The sequence below is a fragment of the Phaethon aethereus genome, assembly GCF_964289735.1.
Source record: "Phaethon aethereus genome assembly, chromosome: 9".
Classification (NCBI taxonomy): Eukaryota; Metazoa; Chordata; class Aves; order Phaethontiformes; family Phaethontidae; genus Phaethon; species Phaethon aethereus.
In genome coordinates this window covers 10594725-10616724 of record NC_138585.1, presented here as the reverse complement: position 1 = coordinate 10616724, position 22000 = coordinate 10594725, and the positions used below count along the sequence as shown (strand labels likewise).

The 22000-nt window shown below is 47.6% G+C and overlaps 1 protein-coding gene across 1 annotated transcript; it reads left to right on the top strand.

The window, feature by feature from the left end:
- Nucleotides 1-5306: 5306 nt before the first annotated feature.
- IRS1 (insulin receptor substrate 1) lies at nt 5307-9891 on the top strand (the record flags this gene model as incomplete). Its single annotated transcript, XM_082003846.1, has 1 exon — nt 5307-9891. The coding sequence occupies exon 1, from the start codon at nt 6286-6288 to the stop codon at nt 9889-9891; it is 3606 nt and encodes a 1201-aa protein (XP_081859972.1). The 5' UTR covers nt 5307-6285.
- Nucleotides 9892-22000: the final 12109 nt, after the last annotated feature.

The window sequence follows — 22000 nt, the reverse complement described above, 5'->3', positions numbered from 1 at the left end:
CCATGTGCAGACAAAAATAATAAATTGGATAAAAGATTCTGTAACTTGCCTTTTGACATTCATGCTCCAGGCAATTTTGTTTTAAAGCAAAAAAGTCTGTGAAGCATTGAAACATTTTCTGAACATATTACAAAGTGGAAATCTAAAGACAGTAGATGCAGAGCTGAAGGCTGATCAGTGTAGTCTGGGAATTACCCAAAAGTATTGCTTAGCTTCCTGTTAGTTTAGTGATACTTCAGTGGGGTATCCATATTTCCCATTGGAAAGCATAGGAATGATGTTTTATCTTTTCTGGCTTCTTTAAACAGACATATGAAGTTATATAAGGAGGTAGAAAAACAAAATAAATCTGTATGAATTAGTAGTGTCTTTTTTTAAATATGGCAGGTGGTTAATTGATCACTAGAACATACATTAGTTACATGAAATATTTAAGCTACATACAGTTTAAATGCTGATATGAGTAAAACTGTTTTACACATGAACTGGAGAATATAGTACAGAAACAATCCTAAAAAGTGAGGTATGGAAACAATGACTTAGTTTTTTCTAGTTCTTGTTACTGTGATACAGTGGAATACATCTGCTAACAATCAGATACGCTTACTGTTCGCAATGTAATACACTTGAAGATTCTAATTAGTTATTCCATATGTGTTCTGGAGTTGCCTCAAAGATGACAGTAGAAATGGGGGATGTAAGGGGTCTGTTGTTTTGCATTTCCACTGTAATCATGATATTACTACCATTCCTTTAACGGAGAAATTAAACAACTTGTTTACTTAAGTAATGATTTAACTGGTTTAGAGTCAACCACACTATTTTTAAAGGAGGAATTATGCAAGTTTTATCCTTACTGTTGAATGTAGAAGAGTAAATACTGCAAATGAGCTTAAGCAAATATGCAATCAAATCAACCTTGGAATGAGGGCCAGAACATAACTGTGTTGATGTGATGGAAGCGACAGAGGGATGGGCTCTTCTGCATAGTGCCCAATGTGTGGACAAAAGGCAATCGGCACAAACTAAAATACAGGGAATTCTGTTTAAATGTAAGAAAACTCTTTCTTGCTGTGAGGGTGGTCAAACACTGCAGCAGGTTGCCCAGAGATGCTGTGGGATCTCCATCCTTGGAGATACTCAAAACAAAACTGGACAAGGACCTGAGCAACTTGCTGTACTTTCCCCTGCTTAAAATGAGGTCAGGGGGTGAACTAGACTATCTCCAGAGGTCCCTCCCAACCTCACCTACTGTGTGATTTGGGTTTCTGTCACTGGCTTGCCCTGCTCACCTTGCTTGAGTGCAATAGGAGCGGGCTGCTGTTGGGGAGGTCACCACCCCTTGGCACCCAGCTCCCCTTCCCTTACAGAGCAACTCATTCTTTCTGTTCCTGGACAACTTGATTTAATCTTGGAAGGAAATGGAAGAAAATAATATTCAGAAAGTTTTTATTTCCTGACCTGTTATTTTTTCATGAGATTCTGCCCAGAACTAGAGTTGTTTTACAGCTCTTGACTGAAGAGTTTGATATGGAAGATGAGATCAAATGTGTTAGGAACAGCTGGGAGTGGGGGTTATGGTAGGAAACTTTGTCTGTCAGTTGGGTGTGGAGGGTGAATTGATGAAGCTGATGAACAAGCGTCATGCTGCTTTTCCTACAGGCTTACAGTGGTGTAACTTCATCTTTGGGAATGTTTCCTTTTTTTGTCCTTGTGAGTGACACTTTTCAGTGGACCCTAAAAGTCCGAGAAAAATATGACAAGACTAATACCCTTTTAACAGGACAGTCAGGCACACAGAAAAGTGAGCAAAGTGCATAGATGTGTCAGAGGAGAGAAAGACTGGGGAAAAAAGAGCAATAAAAGAGGTGACAGCAGAGGAAAAAGATCAACAGCCTGAAAACATAGATGAAAAGTGGGGGTTTTTTTACTGCATTAAGGGTGCATGTTTAGTCTTAACTCTTACTTTCATTCCATTTTTCATTCAAATGGGGAAAAAAACCAAAACAAACACTAAGAGCTAGAAATACAATTTACCCAGACCCTCTTTTTTTGCAGCTAGTTGAGAGTCTATATGTGAAACAGGTGAAGGTGGCTTCAAGAGGAACTAGTCTTTGTTGTAATTTAGAGCAGCATTTTTAATTACTTTTGGATGCTCACAGTGGCCTTACTGAGATGCCATTCCACCAATGCAGCATTACCAAAACACAAGTTTTGATTCTCATGGCCCTTACCTATCTGCTCTGCCAGGTTCAGCAGTGATGCAATAGGAACTAATTGTTTCAAGCACTTTATGCCTCATGGGATTACCCTATGCTAAATTCATCTTCAGCCACCTACTAAGGCAGATAAAAAATGGGAACTTTGATCCTTATCTGTTCTATTATACACCTTTCCCTTCTCCACATCAAGTAATTATATTGTCTCCAAAAGAATGGTTAGTTCCAAGAGATTCTGAAGTGTGTGATCCAAACATGGGGATGAAGGGTACTGCAGAAACTTGGTTGTATGGAATTTAGGGTTTGGACTGGGATAATAAAATAGCAACCTCCATTTCAAATCATGTTTATTGAAGCTGAATTTCTCACCTAGAGAGACAATAATGTAGTGTGATAGCCATGGGAATTTATACAGGGAATGAAATGTCTTTATTTTCTGCCAGGGTGTTCTAGTGTGTGAACCCCTTTGCAATTAATTGAATTCTCAATTGCTCACTGTCAAAGCAGGGGGAGTATTTAAATAGAAAAAGCAAGGGCACGTTCTTCTCTTTGGTGTGCATGCTTATGTACCTTACAGAGAAGTGCAGTACTTTAGAGCTTTGGAACTCAGAGCAAGAAAACAATTCCAAGATGTGGTCTGGTATGATGCAAACTATCTCTAAAAAAACTAGTTTTCAAAATATGCTGGAAGTGTTAATTAGGGACCATTATTTCTACTGGATGAAGAACATGAATCTGTATATAAAGTTAGAAAACACTAGGACATTTACTGAATCCCCTTGAAAACCAGATACAATGAAGTTTTGCTGTTATCTGCGATATTGGTTATTACTGAAGAGAATGTTCCCAAGATGAATGGTGCATATTTAAATACATGGTCTGCCTACATACGGTGGACATGGTATGAATGGAATGAAGCTGCATCAGGGGAAGGTCAGGTTGGACAGTGGGAAAAGGTGTTCTTCACTGAGAGGGTGGTTGGTCACTGGAACAGGCTCCCCAGGGAAGGGGTCATGGCACCAAGCCTGTTGGAGTTCAAGGAGCATCTGGACAATGCTCTTGGCTGTATGGTTTAGTTTTAGGTAGTTCTGTGAGGAACTCTATGATCCTTATGAGTCTTTTACAACTTGAGATATTTTGTGATTCTAGGACTATGTCCTGCTTTTACACTCCATTCCATGTTCCCTTGTGCAACACAATACAAATCAGGTGGTGGTTATCCTCCATCAAGAGATCAATCCACTTAAATGTGCATATCAGTGTATCACATGCCAAGGGGCAGGACAAATACAAGTTATTTAATATTAATAATCTTACCTACTCTGTGCAAATTGTTTAATTAAAAGACAGTGCTACATATTCTATGCACAAACATGCATTCCCATGCCTGTGGAGGGACAGGGAGAGGAGGTTTGCGAGTTACCCTCTTGCCACAGGACCCACTGCCTTTTTAGCACGTACAGTGCAATGTGTGTACGGTGATGGTGCCCTCTGTGCACAAAACACACCTTGTCCTTAACAACAGCCACGATAACTCATCTGAATGTGCCTTGAGGCTGCAATTCTGTCCTGCAGCTCCATGGCATGGGTTGGGGGAGCAATTTCCTGTTGTTCTGCTTGTTGGAGATGGAAATACATTTGGTTTGTAGTAAGCCTTATCTCAAGGTATGTCTAATGGATTTATTTTCAATACAAATATTTGTTGTTTTCATGATGAACTGCAGTGTGAAGTGGGGGAGAGAATGAGATGATAATATAGGTTATTGTTATAGTGTGGATTGTTCTTTCCTTCTCATTCCTTGTGTCTTACCAGCTAGACTCTGCTCCAACAGCAGCCATCCATCCTGTGTTTGGCAAATGCCTTTAAACAATGCTGTGTTTTATGTTATGTATAGGATAACATGAGAGGGTGGATTGCAGTGCTGCCTGTTGTCCTCTCTGAGTTCTCCATGCTTTTCTGCAACTGTTTTGGGGGAACTTTTCACCTTTTGATCAGCGAACTTCTCTCAAATAACTGTACAACCATGATCCCCTGACAACAAACTTTGTAATGCAGAGGCGTTAGGGAAGCCTCTAACTTACTTGTTCGGTGTTTGGACCTGCATAAATCCAAACAAAAGTATCACTTTTGCATGGCATTCCTCTCGAGCCATTTTGAACTGTCCTGGAGGTGGCAGCATTGAGCAGTTTATTTTTTAGACTCGGCTTGCAACACTTGTTTGCTACTTAAGAGGTGGAAGTTATGCGTTCGGTACATTTTATCCCTGTACACAGCAGATCACCTTGAATATTCAGTTTAATTTAGCATATAATTGGGGCCAACACAGTGAACTGCTTGACGCTACACGGGGAAAACTCTGCTGGGGACCTGTCCTCGGCCCTGCTGCCGCATGCCATGGAGGTAGCGTGCCAGGCCTCCTGCTCCTCGCCAGCTCTTTACTGGGGGAGCGACCGCGCCGCTTCAGGCCACGTATCAGCCGGAGGCGGTTCCCGAGGAGCGGAACGAGCCCCGACGGGGCGGGGAGGGCGCGTACGCCCACCGGCCTGCCACGGCCCGGCCCCGGGAGCGACCCTGCGGCCGGCAGCCGCGGCTCCCCCGCTCCCTCACGGCGGCTCGGTGCTGCGGCCTGCAGCACCCCGGGGCCGCGGGAAGACAGGCGGGAGGAGATCTTCTACCTAGCCGGGCCAGCCGCGGCGAAAGCTGCCACACTGCGGAGGCCGCCGGCGGCGGCGGTTATAAATAACACGCCGCTGAATGGCGTCTGCGCCCCTTTACTACGCGCCGCGCCTCGGCCTGCCCGGGCACCGCCCCCCGCCGCCGCCGTGACGGACAGGCGGTGGCACCAATGGGGATGCGGCCCCCGGCGGGCGGTGCAGCGCGGGGCCGGGCCCGGTGGTGGCGGCACCCGCGGCCGCGCTGAATGAGGGCAGGGAGGGAGGGCGGGGAGCGCCGGGGCGGGCCGCGGGGCCGCGGCGCTGGGCTGGCCGGGAGCCTGGCGGCGGCGGCTCCGGGGATGGTCCACGCACTGGCGCCGTCACGTGTTGTTCTCCTTGGAGTGAGCCTGAGCCGCGGCGGCGGGCGGAGGGGGCTGGACTGGCGAGCGCGGCCCCTGCCGCCTGCTTTGGTGCGGGGCGCCGGGAAAGTCCGTGAAGAAGCCGGCGGAGAGGGAGTCGCCGCGGCGGTGCCCGCTCCCCCGCCGGCCTGGGGCACGGGAGGGAGCCGCGCCGCCGGCCGCTGAGGCGCTGCCGACTGGAATGAAGAGGAGGAGGAAGAGAGGATGTTCCTTCGGCACTCGGGCTGCCTCCCCTCCCGCCGCTGCCGGGCTGCGCCGTGTGTGGAAACGGCACTTTCTCTGCCTAACGAGATGGGACTGAATGGGGTCGCCAGCCTCCTCCGCACGCAGGAGCGGGAGAAGCAGCAGCAACCTCAGCGCTGATATTTGGGGAAGGGGGGGGTGTGTGTGTTGTGGGCGGCTTTTTTTTTTTTCTGTTTTGTTTTGTTTTCTCTTTTTTGGGGGGGAGGGGGGAGAAAGCGTGTATTTTTGGGTGCAAACCCCGGACTTTGCAAAACAATCTCCGCCCCCAAGAGGATATTTAATCTGCAACAGAAATCGCTACTCGTGCAGGCAAACTTGAGACGGGGAGGGGGTGCAGGGAGCGGAGGAGGGGGACCCCCGCCCCGCGGCCGGCCCGGCCCCTGCGAGGGAAGATGCGATTCTCCTTCCCGGCGGCTGCTCTTGGGACGAGACTTTCGCCTGGACTGATCGGGACTGGACTTTTTAAGGACGCGCTTACCCATCTAAGGGCGATTTGGGCATAAACAGCAACGCAAACTCTGATTTGGTGCTGGAAGCTGCCTCTGCCACTGAACAGCTGCTCTCACCCTGCTTCTGTGCCTCCCCCGGACCGTTCTCAAAAGAGGATCCTGAGCTATTTTGCTTCTTTTTTCTTTTTTTAATTGTTGTTGCATGAATTTTATTTTCGGTGGTTGTCTTTTCCAGCTGGGTTGGCTGTTTTGGGGTCTTGCAGACTACTAGCTACAGTAACAGCTCCACCACCTCTCATCATGGCTAGCCCCACAGATAATAACGAGGGCTTTTTCTCAGATGTCAGAAAGGTGGGTTACTTGCGCAAACCCAAGAGCATGCATAAACGCTTTTTCGTGCTGAGGGCAGCCAGCGAGTCTGGACCCGCCCGGCTAGAGTATTATGAGAATGAGAAGAAATGGAGACACAAGTCAGGGGCCCCCAAGCGCTCCATCCCACTAGAAAGCTGCTTCAACATCAACAAACGGGCTGACTCCAAGAACAAGCACCTGGTGGCCCTCTATACCAAGGACGAGCACTTTGCCATTGCAGCTGACAGCGAGCCTGAACAGGAGAGCTGGTACCAAGCACTGCTGCAGTTGCACAACAGGGCCAAGGGCCACCACCACCTCCATCACCATCACCACCACCACCACAGCGATGTCACCTTTGGAGGCAGCAACGCGGGACTGGGGGAAGCAGGTGAGGACAGCTATGGTGAGGTAGCCCCTGGCCCGGCTTTTAAGGAAGTTTGGCAGGTAATTCTGAAGCCTAAGGGCCTAGGCCAGACAAAGAACCTGATTGGCATCTACCGCCTGTGCCTGACTAACAAGACCATCAGCTTTGTGAAGCTGAATTCGGATGCGGCTGCTGTGGTGCTGCAGCTGCTCAATATCCGCCGCTGTGGTCACTCTGAGAACTTCTTCTTCATTGAGGTGGGTCGCTCGGCTGTCACTGGGCCTGGTGAGTTCTGGATGCAGGTGGATGACTCTGTGGTCGCGCAGAACATGCATGAAACTATCCTGGAGGCCATGCGAGCCATGAGTGAGGAATTCCGGCCCCGCAGCAAGAGCCAGTCCTCCTCAAACTGTTCAAACCCCATCTCTGTGCCCCTTCGCAGTAGGCACCATGTGAACAATCCTCCACCCAGCCAGGTGGGGCTCAGCCGCCGGTCCAGGACTGAGAGCGTCACAGCCACCTCTCCTGCCGGTGGTGGGGGTGGAGGTACAGGTGGTAAACCCAGCTCTTTTCGGGTTCGAGCATCAAGTGATGGGGAAGGCACAATGTCAAGGCCTGCCTCTGTGGACGGTAGCCCAGTTAGTCCCAGTGCCAACCGGACCCATTCGCATAGACACCGTGGCAACTCCAGGCTCCATCCTCCGCTCAACCACAGCCGGTCCATCCCAATGCCTTCCTCACGCTGCTCTCCTTCAGCCACCAGTCCAGTGAGCCTGTCATCCAGCAGCACTAGTGGCCACGGCTCCACCTCAGACTGCCTGTTTCCACGAAGGTCTAGTGCTTCGGTTTCTGGCTCCCCTAGCGATGGCGGATTTATTTCTTCTGATGAGTATGGTTCCAGCCCATGTGACTTTCGCAGCTCTTTCCGCAGTGTGACCCCAGATTCATTGGGACACACCCCACCAGCTCGGGGCGATGAAGAGCTTAACTACATCTGCATGGGGGGGAAGGCCACCTCCTCTTGCTGCAGCCTGGCAGCCCCCAATGGCCACTTCATCCCACGCGCCTGCCACCCGCAGCAGCAGCCCCGCTATCCTGGTACGCCGTGCTGTCCTCGAGGGGGTAGTGAGGAGGTTGCTGACTTGGAGAAGGCATTCAGGAAGCGGACTCACTCTGCAGGCACTTCGCCCACCATCTCCCACCAGAAGACACCCTCGCAGTCTTCAGTGGCCTCCATTGAGGAGTACACAGAGATGCTGCCTTCTTACCCCTATGGCAGCAGCCGGCTGCCCTCTTACCGGCACTCAGCCTTTGTGCCCACTCACTCCTACCCAGAGGAGTGCCTGGAGATGCACCACCTGGACAGCGGCCATCATCGGACCAACTCTGCCCCCCACACGGATGATGGCTACATGCCCATGTCACCTGGCGTAGCCCCCGTGCCCAGCAGCGGGGGGCCCCTCAAGGGAGGTGACTACATGCCCATGAGTCCCAAGAGTGTGTCGGCCCCACAGCAGATCATCAACCCTGGCAGGGGGGGTCGCCACCCTCCAGCCACGGTGGACTCAAACGGCTACATGATGATGTCCCCCAGTGGCAGCTACTCCCCTGACAGCGGCTCTGCGGGCTATGGCAAGATCTGGACAAATGGCACCGGCCACCACCCGAAACTCTCGGTGGAGAGCAACGAAGGGAAGCTCCCCTGCGGCGGCAGCGACTACATCAACATGTCCCCAGCCAGCGGCTCCACGACCAGCACCCCGCCTGACTGCTACTTCGGGGGTACGGGGCAGCCGGGCGTTGAGGAGGCTGCCACCGCGGCCCACCACAGGCCCATCTACTCCTACTTCTCGCTGCCACGCTCCTTCAAGCACGTGCACCGGCGGGGCAGCAGCGGGCCAGCGGCGGCGGGTGAGGAGGGCAGCCCCCAGCCCCGCATCGCCCTCGGCTCTGGCCGCCTCCTCTACGCTGCCGAGGACTCGTCCTCATCCACCAGCAGCGACAGCCTGGGCGGCGGCGGCGGCCCCGAGGGCGGCCCCCTGCCGCAAGCGCAGCCCCCGCGCAGGGTGGACACGGCCGTGCAGACGAAGGGCCGCCTGGCGCGACCCACGCGCCTGTCGCTGGGCGGCCCCAAGGCCAGCACCCTGCCGCGGGCCCGGGAGCAGCCCCCACTCCTGCTGCCCCCGGAGCCCAAGAGCCCCGGCGAGTACGTCAACATCGAGTTTATCGCCGGCGAGAAGCCGGCCTTCCCCGCGGCCGCCTTGGGGCTGGGCCTGCCGCCGCCGGGCGACGAGGGCGCGGAGGAGTACATGAACATGGACCTGGGGCCGCCGCGGGCCCCCTGCCCCGCCGGCTTCGCCGCCGCGCGGGCGGCTCCCGCAGCCCGGCCTGGCCGAGGCGCGGCCCCCGGCAGCCGGGACTACGTGACGATGCAGCTGGGGGGCGCCGCCGCCGTCGGGGGCTCCTGCTCGGGCTGCGCCGACAGCCTTTCCACCTCCTCGCCTGCCCTCCTGCTCAGCTACGCCGACGTGCGGACGGGCCGCTCCGCCGCCGAGAAGCCCCCGCCGGCGGCGGCGGCGGCTTCCCCAGAGCTGCCGCGGGTGCCGGCCGAGCTGTCGGTGGCGCCGCCGCGCTCCTCCTCCCTGCTCGGGGGCCCCGGCGCGGGCAGCGCCTTCACCCGCGTCAGCCTCAGCCCCGGCCGCAGCCAGAGCGCCAAGGTGATCCGCGCCGACCCGCAGGGCGGCCGCCGGCGGCACAGCTCCGAGACCTTCTCTTCCACGCCGAGCGCCGCCCGCGGGGCGGCGGGCGGCGGCGGGGGGCTCGGGGCGCCCTTCCCCTGCGGCGGCGCGGGGGGCGCCGAGGAGGTGAAGCGCCACAGCTCGGCGTCCTTCGAGAACGTCTGGCTGCGGCCCGCCGCGGGGGAGGCGGCCGGCACCCCCGCCGCCCGCCGGGAGCCGGGGGCCGCGCCTGCCCTGGAGAACGGACTCAACTACATCGACCTGGACTTGGTGAAGGACTTCAGCCACCGCCGCCACCACCACCTCCGCCCCCCCGCCGAGGGCGCCGCTCTGCCGGGGGGGAAGCAGCCGCCGCCGAAGCCGCTGGGCCAGCCTCGCGGGAGCGGCCACTCCGGCGACGACCTGAGCGCGTACGCCAGCATCAGCTTCCAGAAGCGGGAGGAGGTGTAGAAGCCGGGCGCCCGCCGAGGAAGGTGAGCCGGGGACGGAACGAGGTGGGGTGGGACGGGGCGGGGGGGGGGGGGGCGCCGCGGCGCCGCTCATGGAGTTCGATGGCCGCGGGCGGCGGCCCGAGGCTGCTCCTTGCAGTGTCGTCCCGCGGGACTGCCGGCTCGCAGGGCCTGGTACGGCACCCTCCCTCCTCGGGAGGCTTTGGGTGAGGCCGCAGCCCGAGCAGCGGAGGCCGTGACACGTTCGGTCGGCTTCGTTCTGGGACTTGGCCTTAATATCTGTGGCCTGATGTAGTGGCAAAAGCACGCGGGAGCACGGCGTCCCCGGGGGCTGCTTCCGAAGCGCGCTGGATGCTCCTGTTGCAGGCGGGGGGATGAGATGCTGTGCGTACCGTGCTGCTGCATTTCTTTACTTTTCAGAGTTAGATGTGCTTCAGAAACGTGAGGTGGGTGGGGAGAAGCGAGTTAGCTGTAGCATGGAGCTACAGCTCTTGCTTTCTCATATGCAGGATATGGCTAACCGCATCTACCTGGCAGGTGTGCAATGAGTGTTAATTCAGTTCTGTTTGGAAGGTGCCTTGAATCTGAAAACGGGCTTCAAAGCCTTCAGAGCACTGTATCTGTCACTTGTGTTGCAGCTGGTACTAAGCGTGGCTGTCCCGTGCTCACAACAGTGTTAGAGACTGCATGAGAAATGAGCTGCATGAACTATGTTTTATCATTGACTGATGTGTTCTATAGTTGCTTGAAGCTTTTCATTTTTGATTTGGGGAAAAACTTCTGCCAGACTGGAGCACATTGATTACAGTCATTGTGGTGGGTTGACCCTGGCTGGATGCCAGGTACCCACCAAAGCCCCTCCATCACTGCCCTCCTCAGCTGGACAGGAGAGAGAAAAGATAACTAAAGACTCGTGGGTCAAGATGAGGACAGGGAGATCACCCAGCAATCAGTGTCACAGGCAAAACAGACTCAGCTTGGGGAAAATTAATTTGATTTATTACCAATCAAATCGGAATAGGATGATGAGAACTAAACCCAAATCTGTAAACACCTACCTCCCACCCCTCCCTTCTTTCCAGGCTCAACTTCACTCCCAAATTCTCTAACTGCTCCCCACCAGGGGCACTGGGGGACTGGGAATGGGGGGTTGCAGTCAGTACATCATAGCTTGTCTCTCCCGCTCCTTCCTCCTCAGAGGGAGGACTCCTCACACTCTTCCCCTGCTCCAATGTGGGTTCCCTCCCACAGGAGAGAGTCTTCCATGAACTTCTTCAACGTCAGTCCTTCTCACAGGCTGCAGTTCTTCGCGAACTGCTCCAGCCTGGGTCCTTTCTATGTCTTTCAGGAACAGAGTGCTCCAGCGTGGGTCCCCCACGGGGTCATAAGTCCCACCAGCAAACCTGTTTCATTGTGGGCTCTTCTCTCCATGGGTCCACAGGTCCTGCCAGGAGCCTGCTCCAGCCTGGGCTTCCCATGGGGTCACAGCCTCTTTCGGGCATCCACCTGCTCCCGTGTGGGGTCCTCCCCGGGCTGCAGGTGGAGATCTGCTCCAGCGTGGAGCTCCATGGGCTGCAGGCACAGCCGGCCTCACTCATGGTCTTCACCAGGGGCTGCAGGGGAATCTCTGCTCTGGCGCCAGAAGCACCTCCTGCCCCTCCTTCTTCACTGACCTGGGTGTCTGCAGAGTTGTTTCTCTCACATACTCTCACTCTTCTCTCTGGCTGCAATTACTGTGGGGTTTTTGTTTTGTTCCCCCTGCCTGCCACCTTTTTACCTATGTTCTCCCAGAGGTGCTACCACCATCGCTAATGGGCTCGGCCTTGGCCAGCGGCGGGTTCGTCTTGGAGCCGGCTGGAATTGGCTCTGTCGGAGATGGGGGAAGCTTCTAGCAGCTTCTCACAGAAGCCACTCCTGTAGCCCCTCGTGCTACCAAAACCTTCCCACGCAAAGCCAGTACAGACGTGTAAGATGAGTGGGAGCATTGTTGCAAGCAATGAGATGTTTCTGCCACATGGGATCTTCATGCAGCCGGTACCAAATATATCTCGTTTAGAGCTGACAAAGTACAGTGCACCTGTGTGAGTCCTTTTATGAAAGGCGAAGACTGTTTTAGTGCAGACAAGCACTAGTAGATAGCTACCTAGTTAATCTTGTTGCAGCACTCAATTTTAGCAGTTTTCTACATAGCTGAGCAGCAGCAATCACAGTAGTTATTATGAATGTGTGCAATGACATTAGGGGATTAATCTTATACCACTGTTCCTGTCCTAAGTGTCATAAACTTTCTGTTTACGTTGCTTGCTCACTGGGCTCAAGGGAACACTGAGGGCTGGTCTTGGTACTATGCTTGGGATTGTATGTTCACCATTTTTATACATTTTCCATCTTTATAACCTCAACAAAATCAAAACAGTCTCTTTGCATTTGCTACTTAGCACTTGCTGCTGTTGCCTGTTAGAGCAATGCAGTATTAGCCTTTAGTCCTGCATGACCTGTGAATACCAGGTTAATTTCAAAGTTCGAGGTAGGGTTTAATATCAGCACGGATGTTTCTACTCTGGTTCAAATGGTAACTGGTAGGAAATGATCATTTTTGTGGATATCTGAGGGGAGCGTGCTGGCTGTCACACTATGCTGTCTGTGACCAGGCAGACACTGCCCCACCCTTTCTCTGTTCTGGGATGTGCTTGCAAGAGCCTGTCTAGACTGTCTTCGTGATGCCTGCTGTTACCCTGGGAATCCGAATCTGCCTAGGGCAGCGTTGCTGGTATGAACTCTTCAGGAGGGATTTTTGCTGGAGGGTGCTGCCTGTTGTGCTATAAGTCACATATACTTTTTTTTCCCCCCGTGTTGTGTGCTGAGATTGAGGGAGCAAGTATGAGAGAAAATCCTCTCTCAGCGTGTGGATAAAAAATAAACGTGTGCAAGAGTATGAGAATGCAGGGCTGGGGAGGAGCAGTGTCATAACTGTTTACTTACACAGTTTTTTTCCAAATACACTGTTTACTTTTGCTGTAGATGACTTAATTGATCTTGTGTGTTATCTTTAACATCAAAGCTGTGGTGATGTTTTCCAGCATGGCGGTAAGTAGATACCTGCTGTGATGATGCTGTTCGTTGGAGGATCGAGATGTGGAAGACCTGATAGAAGAACGTGCTGAAAAATATTATGCAGATGTTTTTCAGAGCAGTGTTGTGAAAGGTAGTGTCTAATACAGTAATTGCTATTTGGAGTCTGTTCTTATTTCCCAAAATTAGGATTGGACTGAACAAGAACAGCTTCTTCTGCGAGGCAAGGGGAAGAGTCGGGCTATAATTATATGGGGAGTTTGTAGCTGCGGCTGTTCCCTTTCCTTTCCCACTATAAAGCTGTGTTAGTTGCTTGTAGCTTTCCCAGACATATTAACCCTTTGGACTCTTTATTTCCCAGGCTAGATTTCTCACTGTCAGCTGAAACTTTCCTTGCAAAATTCAGCTTGACTACCTTATCTGTTGAGTGTGTTAAAGGGGAAGAAAAAACCCTCAACAACGTTTGTCCATATTAAACCTTTTTTACAGCTGTTTTCACATGTCCTTGTACCTTTTTTGCTTTAGAGATGGAACTTGCGTTTGGCAGGGGAATTGGCCCACGTAGGTTATACTTTATGGCATTCTTGAGAAAATCTGCCTGGAGGTGAGTGATTTACAGGCCTGTGAACAGTCTGTTTCCACATGCCTGAAAAAGTTCATGAGCACCTTCAGCTGAACTGTTCTGAAAGCTCCACGTGCAGGGAGGGTGTTCCAGTTCCCTGAAGCTTTGCATGTCTTTTCAAATGAGCAGCTGAGTGGGCTCTGTGGCCTCAGCCAGTTTCTCCCCATCTTCCCCCTGACAGGTGGGGCTGTCCAGGCTCTGACAGAGTAGGGAGGCTGTGGTGGTTGTTTCTCCTGTTGGCGTCTGAGCGCTGTGAAAGAGGAAGGAAAAACTGCTTGGTATATTTGCAGGTACAGCAAAGAGGAGAGAACATCCAGACCTGGGAAGGGAGAGGTGAAGCTGCAGGTAGTAGAACAAGGGATGGGGAAGGCTGCATTAAGTACCCTTTCTTTGTGCTCCACCTCTTTTGTGGGTTATTATTTACACTTCTAATCTCAGAATTGGAAAAGGGACTGCTTGTGCTTTTTTTTTTTCTCTCCTCTCCATAGAGCAGCCCAAAGCCCAAAACTATCTGGATACCTCTTGTTTTACATGTTCTGGAATTTTCTGTTGTTCCAGACTACAAGACAAGGATACACAATGTTGGCCATTCATCTCCTAATGGGTAGAATGATTGTTGCTGCTTTGCTGCAAGCTAGGTAACTCCTCTCCTCTTCCCTGCTTCTCTGTTTTCCCCACCAGCCGCCTCTGTGTTGCTCGGGCACTACATTCTGAACTACTTTTAACCTCTTTCAAGTGTACTTATTTCTCCTAACATTAAAGATACTGGCTGAAATAAACACATTGTTTCCCAAATTTAATTAAAAAACATTTCTCTTGCACCCACAGCATTCCTCTGCACTCTCCAATCCCATTGCCTTCCCTGTCATATATTCTTGGCTGTTTCCTAACAGCTGGCCCTGCCCTAGCCCTTCTAGCTCTCTTCTTTCATCCTGTTAAAACTGCAGCGGTTTCAATGCAGTCCTGCATGTTCCCCTGCCCAAACGCCTCCCTCTACTTCAGAGAATTGGGTACTGTTGTGTTTGACTAGCCAAGCTGGTGACTTTTCGGTGCTTGGATCTGATGAGTGGACTTTTATGCTGTAGCGGGAAGGCCACATTGCTGCAGCGGCCAAATCGTGCTGGGAAACACCAGCCTATGACATGGAGAAAGTGAGGCGAGAGCTGGGGGGGGGAGAGCTAGGGAGAGCAGCGTGGCTGTGAGACGTTTTCCTCCTGCTTAGAGCTTTTCATGCGCAGATGAGCAGATGTTGTTGATATGCTGTGGATCCTGCTTTTGGGATTGCCGTGAGAAGAGAAAGCTCCTGGAATGAGCAGGGGTTTTGAAGATGAACCGCTGATAGCTTGTGTTCTGAGTGTATAGTCAAAAAATATTCCAAAAAGGAAACCATTAGACCTTGGCTCTGGAGAAACAGGAAAGGCTGTAGTAGGATAGTAGCATGAATCCAGGTATATGGCTTTGATCTCCAAAGCTTCAAAGCAAAGCCATTATTCCCTTGCCTTATTTCCATTTTGTTGATGAGTCTGAGAACTCGTCAAAGTGAGTGCTAATAACACCGTATAGAATATGTGTAGTGTGAGCAAGTGGTAACTTGGCTCGCTCGCAGCTTTAATGATGCCTGTTTTACCCAGTGCATGGGTGGTTTGGGCTTCTTTGGTGATGTAGGAAAATGCAGTACAGTACAATGGCATCTGTACAGTTGTTACACCTTTTGTCTGGTTCCAGTTAAAGCAAAGCAGTACTAAGGGAAGAGCAAACCATTTGTTTGGGTCTCATAAAAATACACATGATGGTAAACAGAAAAGTACTTGTGTAATTCTTGTATAATACAGCTGTATGTTTTCTTGTTGGGACGTTGCTTGCTTTTAAATTTTATTTCTTTAATGGTTTTCAATAGTTGGTTTTGTTTCCTCAAGTTAAAAACTTAAGGTGGAACAACTGAAACACAGCAAATGCCAAAAAGAGATGTGTACAATTAAAATAAGGTTTTTTTGGGAGGTTGTTTCCAGAACTGAAAGAACAGAAGTTTCTGTAGTTTTGGGTCAGCACCAAGGTAAATACCAGTAAGTTAGTAAGTTATGAAAGTTTTCCATGCTTTATGGGTATTACTGTAGACAAACCAAGTGCATTTCTTACTGTATGCACACACCAGTTTTTCCCCATACCTAATTATTTGCCAAAATTGAGCCTGTGTCTCCACATACTTGCATATTTGCAGTTCTCCTGTGTAACAAGACCACAAGCTTATAATTAATGTTTTGGGTTTTTTGAGGTTTTGGGGTGGTTTTGTTTTCTTGTTTTTTGGTTTGATTTTTTTGTTTGTTTGTTTTTGTAATGTAGACAGTAGATCAGTTCCTTTAATCTAGCTGCATTAAATTGTAGTACTGATTATTTCCTTACCTCCACCTTGATTTAAATGACAAGTTTCTTGGGACTTTTCTGTTTTCCTGGCTTAAAAATTTTAACTGTATGATTTGTAAACCAATTCGGTCGACTATGAAGTACTGTCTGGACTTCTTTAGCACATAGGTTTCATATTTAGTCGATGTTTAAACTGGTTTCCGAATGTGGTTTAAATTTGAAAATCAAACAGAACATTGCAGGGCAAGGATGATGCTCGTTTTTAACTAGCAGCTGTGGAGAGATCATATGTTTCCGTAGATAAGACTCATAAATAGAGAATTACAACTCTTAAATAAAATGCTGCAAGCAGCTGTGGAGTAGGAATGTTATTTGACCAATATCTTCAGTATGTTGTGTTGCTTCAGGAATGCTTTATAATAGCCGAAATTTTGACACTCAATAGGACTATACAGTTTTCATGATTTTATAAATATATGAATGGAAGGACTACAAGCAAAATGTACTTGAACATTCTTCTGAACAAGTTGCAGTAACTGTATAATAGCTTGTTTGTGAAGAAAGTGGGGTGTTTTTTTTCCAGTTTATTGAAGTTCTGAAAGTGGATCTGTTCAGTACTGATTATTGTGCAGATAAAGTCACTATTGAATGTAAACTTAAAAAATATTTTGGTGTCCAGTGATAATGGAAGAGAAATAAATATTCTTTTCCAAAACTAATTTGATGCTAGATTTGACCTCTGTGCTAAGTTTCGTTGAAAAACTTGCATGTGATTGACAGTTCTGAAATACAGTATAGGTAAGAGGTAGGAGGGAAGGGGGGGCAGTGCTGTTCGTGGGGCCCAGGCTGGAAGAGAGCCTGTGGGGTGCTGACACAGGGTAATGGGGGGTTAGAGGTACGGGCTGGGGAATAGTTGTAGAAACTGGTATGGGATGGAGATGGGAATGAGACATAGAGATCACTTTGGGGACACAGAGAAACTGTGGTACAATGACACGGGTGGAGAGAATTTCAAGGTGTTTGTGGTCTGAAGGGAGTTGGGATGGTGGTGTGTGAAGGTTTGAGGGTGAGTGTAGAGGCATGTGGAGAGGCTGATCATACACGGAGAGTGTGCTCTAGAGCCACTCATTTTGCGTGGTACGGAACTTTTCTGAAGGTGTTTTTACTTCTGTATTTTTCTTTTGATCTCTATTACTGGGATAGGCACTCTGGTTAGAAAGTGCTTGTGTTCCTTATTTGTGATTAGATTTATTTATTTCTTTAATACTATTTGGATATTCTGCTGACCTTAACAGGATGATGTGCATGGTAAGGTAAGCAGAATTTACCTCCAGCTCTTCTCTGAATTCTTTGTCTTGTAGCACCTCTGTCACAACCACAGCAGTAAACCACAGGTAGGAATCTGAATTAAATACAAGACAAATAAGAATGAGTGAATTTTAATATTAACCCCCCGCCCCCTTTTTTTTTATAAAATACATATAATGAAAGGACAATTATATTCACACAGGTTTTTTAAACTGCAGTATTTTGTTCTTTACACTCTACTACTTGGACAGTTAAAAATTTGATTAAAAATGAGCTTCATTAGTTTAATAATTTGTCTTATGGATTAGTAAGTGTAGATTCCCTTAAAATTGTTAAATTTAAAGACTATCTTGTAAAAGAAAATTTCAAATGGCAAAATTATTGTGGCTTGTTACAGCAGATCTTGTGTTTTTCTTCTTGTGGTAGGAGCTGCAAACAGATATATTAACAAATACATCTGAATTCCCAATTTGTCAGAATGCTAAAAGCTGGCTTTTGGTCATGTGTATGTAATCTGATACGTTAGAGTACCTATTCATAAAAGTAAATAGCATTATTCTATTTTTACATCATTCTGAGTTTTTTATAAGCGGTGATTGTGATAATTATTATTTTGAATACATGAGAGAGGCGTAGTAAAGGAGAGGTGTTGGTAACTTAAAAAAAAAAGATTCTCAAGTTTAACAGCTTTATTCTCAGCTTACAGAAATTATGGGAAATGTAACAAAAGCCAAGGTGTGAACAGATAAAGGAGATTTAAATAAGCCTGGCACTTTTAACTAACTAGAAGATGTCTTGATATATATCTCTCTGATGATGTTTGACATATCTAGGTCAAGTTCTCTGAAGACTGTTATTAGAGATTTAACCTTGGGTAACTGCAAAGTGTGTTTTCTTCAGAGTGGTTTTTGATCAGGTAGGTGAAAGTTTGTGTGTGTTCAACTGCTTGTAATAATTTGGGAGCGTAGTTAAAATATCTGGTGTCGGCCACCTGAGCTGAAAGGTGAAACCGTTCCTGTGGCTTATCACAGATTTGCCTGTGTACGTTTTGTCAACTGTTGTAAAATTATGGTTTTTTTGAAGCTGGGGATGTGGAAGAGATGACCTGTTAAATTACCAAATAAGAGCCGCTTCAGGAAGAATGCAGTTACGTTGTACACTTTACAGCTAGTTGAAATGTACTTGTACATTTGAACTGTCTGATGATACATGTTACAAAATGCAGGAAGGTGGTAGTCTGGGAACATCTACAATTAATTTACTGTATTTCTTCCTGAAAAGTTTGTGCTGTCATAATTACTGATTCCCCTCCCATAATTCCTGATCACAAATTCTGAATTACTTGTTACTTCAAAAGAGCAAAATGTAGCATTTGTGGAGCAGAATGTTAATGGAGTAATGAGGAAATAAACCAAGAAGTTGTTTAGTCAGTTGAGGCTGAGACAATGTTCTCTTACTTTTTTTTCTACTTTGGTATATATCCATGAGGATTTACCTTTCACAGTACAGTTGTATTTCGTGGAAGTGACCACCAGCAGGTAGCCCAGCTGTACAGTCCTTGAAAGAGATAGGACAGCTTGGCTTGCCCAGAGTGTTTGAAGTGACTCATGGATGTCACTAAGATAATGTACTGCCTGTTTTGGTGGGTTCGAAGATCTATTTGATGGCTGCATGAAAGGAAAAATGAGCAATACTCACCTTTTTGCAGTGATGGTAAATTCAAACTGAACCATTTTCATCTGGTGAAAATGGAAGCAACTAATTGAAATCCTTAGGAGGACAAAACTGTATTTTCGACAGGTAGCAACCTTTTTGTTAAAAGTGAAAAAATTGCCTCTCTTTAACCTGCTACATTTACTCTATTTCTCTTTTTCACTACTTTGCTTGCAAAGCACAGCCACAGTATACCATCCCTTCATGTTTTGCTGTGTTATGATATTTTTAGCACTTGGTCCACTTTTGATTTTCTGTGTTGTAGAACACAGTTGTTTTTTTAAATTTTTTATTTTAACTAGTGTCAACTAAACTGCAGAATAATAAAGATTTGTTGCCCTCTGAAAAAACAGAGGGAGGTGCATGAGTACTAAATAGTTAATTGCTTGATCACATACATAAAATGAAATGCATGTGAGGAAACCTTAGCATTTCTAAAACTTAGGTGTACTGAAAACCTTTACAAACAAAGGAAGCTTGCTGTCTGCTGTATGCTGTTCAGGAATCCCAAAAAGCAGGCTGGCTGGCACATCTCAGGTGTGGTCCTGCGCGACATTTGGGCGGATTTAAACAGCTTGCTTTACTGAACAGGGTGGTCTCACCTCAGCCGCCTCCACTCTCATCTGCGCGCTCCCACTGTTTCTCTGTGCTGGGTCCATACACGTAAATGGCAACTATAGTTAGGCTGACGTATTATTTAGTAACTGTTTATATTTCCTCATTTTGCACATAATGGCATTCAGAGTTCTGAGAAACGGCAAAATAAAATGTATAAAGAGGAATTTAGTTTGTTTAGGAAGCTGTAGGTTGAAAACTGTAAATATTTTTCTCATTGAAAGTTAATATTTGTTCTAGTGTCAGTATTTTGGAAATAATCTTGTATTTTGTTGACTTTACCATCATCTGGTAAACATGATGCAGAATGTTCTTGAATTCCTTGGATATCTTGATATGGGTGGATAGCCATGTGTGACTTACATCTATCTTACCAGTCCGAGATGAAACCAGGCAGATGAAACTAAATAGAAGAGCAGTGGTGGAAACCAAACGCCTCCAAATCATCCCTTGTCCTTTTACAACTGCTGGGTGCACTCCCTCCTCCCCACGGCTGCTTCTGGGGAGCAGAAGTTAAAGAACTGGCGTCTGCTAACATCGGTGCACTGTGTATCAACATTGTGGTTTAAACACGCAAATGATGAAACTTTATTCTTAAATGGATTAACGTAGTTGATCAATTTATATGCAAGACAGTCTTGAATACTTTAAACAGTTTAAGGGTTCTTAAAAATGAAACAAAACTCTCCAGTACATTTAATTCTTTTCTGCATGAAACTTCTTTCCCTAGCAAGCTCTGATACAAGGGAAAAGCCCTTCTGAAGGTGTGCAGGCATGTAGCTAGGGCATGTTTTTTCAGGCCTTTGAACTAGGTGAGGAATGTGTCTCAAGATGGAAGAATGAATAGTTACTTGGTGCTTTTAGCCTCCGGGCTTGAAACTCGCAAGAGGAATGTTATTGTGTCTTCAAAGCCTGTTTCACACAAGCCTTTGTTGAGCAGGAACTTGGAGAGTCTTTGTATTATCATGCACACAACAAAAACAGCCAGCCACCCAATTTGATCTAATTGGGCGGTGGTGGTGAGATGTTGCTTCAGTAGGAAGGCTCTGGAAAATGGGGTGCATATTTTTAATTAGGAAATACCTTTTAGAGCGAAGGGATTGCCTACACAGACTTTTACCAGCTTGACAAAACTCTTTAATTGTACTGATGCTATTCCCCATATGCACATCCCCTCTTTTCCCCTCCTCTCTATGTAGTGCTTTCCCAGGAAGAGAGCAAATGTTTACATTGCTTTTAAATTCTGTTTTGACCCTGAGGTGGTGGTAGCACATCCCTGGAGAAGGCAAGCTGAGGCTGAGAAAGTGGGGTGGTTCAGGTTGAAGTAATTTTTGTAATGCTTTCTCAAAAATAAACCTATATTCAGGACTAAATATGCTGTGATATATTAATATTACCTAAATTAAGACAGACCTTTCAATCAATGTAACTGTCAGTTGTTTAGAGGAAATAAACCATTGCTCTAGTGAACATGATTGGTGAAGTATCCAGAATTGGGGTTTGAAGTGCTAAAAATGATTTTTGAGAACAGCAGCTGCTTCAGTAGATATCCAAAGAAATTTATTTTCATTTTAGTATATGACTATCCTGATTACTTGAGTAGTTTATTCAAAGTTGAGTGAGATCAACTGAAACTGAAAATGTAGGAAAATTAATTTCCTTTCTAAAGTTTTTTAGTTAAAAAAACTCCATGAACTCTGCTAAATCTGGATTTTTGAAGTCTGGACTAGCCAAGCCAACTCAATTTCACCTGCTAAATAGAGAGGAGGCTTTCAAAAAAAAAGGAATTGTCTTTAAATGCAGGGTTTATTTTGTTAAGCAACTTTCTTATGTGTTCAGGATCTTTTGTAAGTTTTTAGTTAACCGATAACTAAATACAGAGCATACTATTTTACAGTTTCATCCTGATTTTCGTTCAAACACAGCTTGAAAAGTCATAAATACAAAATTTAACCAGCTAGTAAATAGTGACCTGTATTGGTCATTAATTTTATGTAAAGAATCTGCACGAATATACGCTTACGGTATTGTCTAACTAGGGACCATACCAAATCCTAAATTGAAAGGTTATATTGCAGATTGGCATGATTTAGTGGTTATCGCTCCTTGAGAATGACCATTAAGAACATAAAAAGATAAGCTTCCTCATTTGCTAATCTAAATTTGATTATTTTAATCACTTTAATTTGAATTAATCCACCGTGAAGCCAAATGCCAGTATATACATGATAATTAAATATATTTGAACTGATATGATCATGCAGAAGTAAAGCGTAGGCACAGAAAAGACCTGGTTGCAGGACCTCGTCTGATCCAGAGGAGGAGGAGCAGACAATACATGAAATGGTAGGAGATTGGGAGGGTGAGAGGGGAGGACAAAACTCCCTTTTTTCCCTCCTCTGGGGGAGCAGAGAAATGG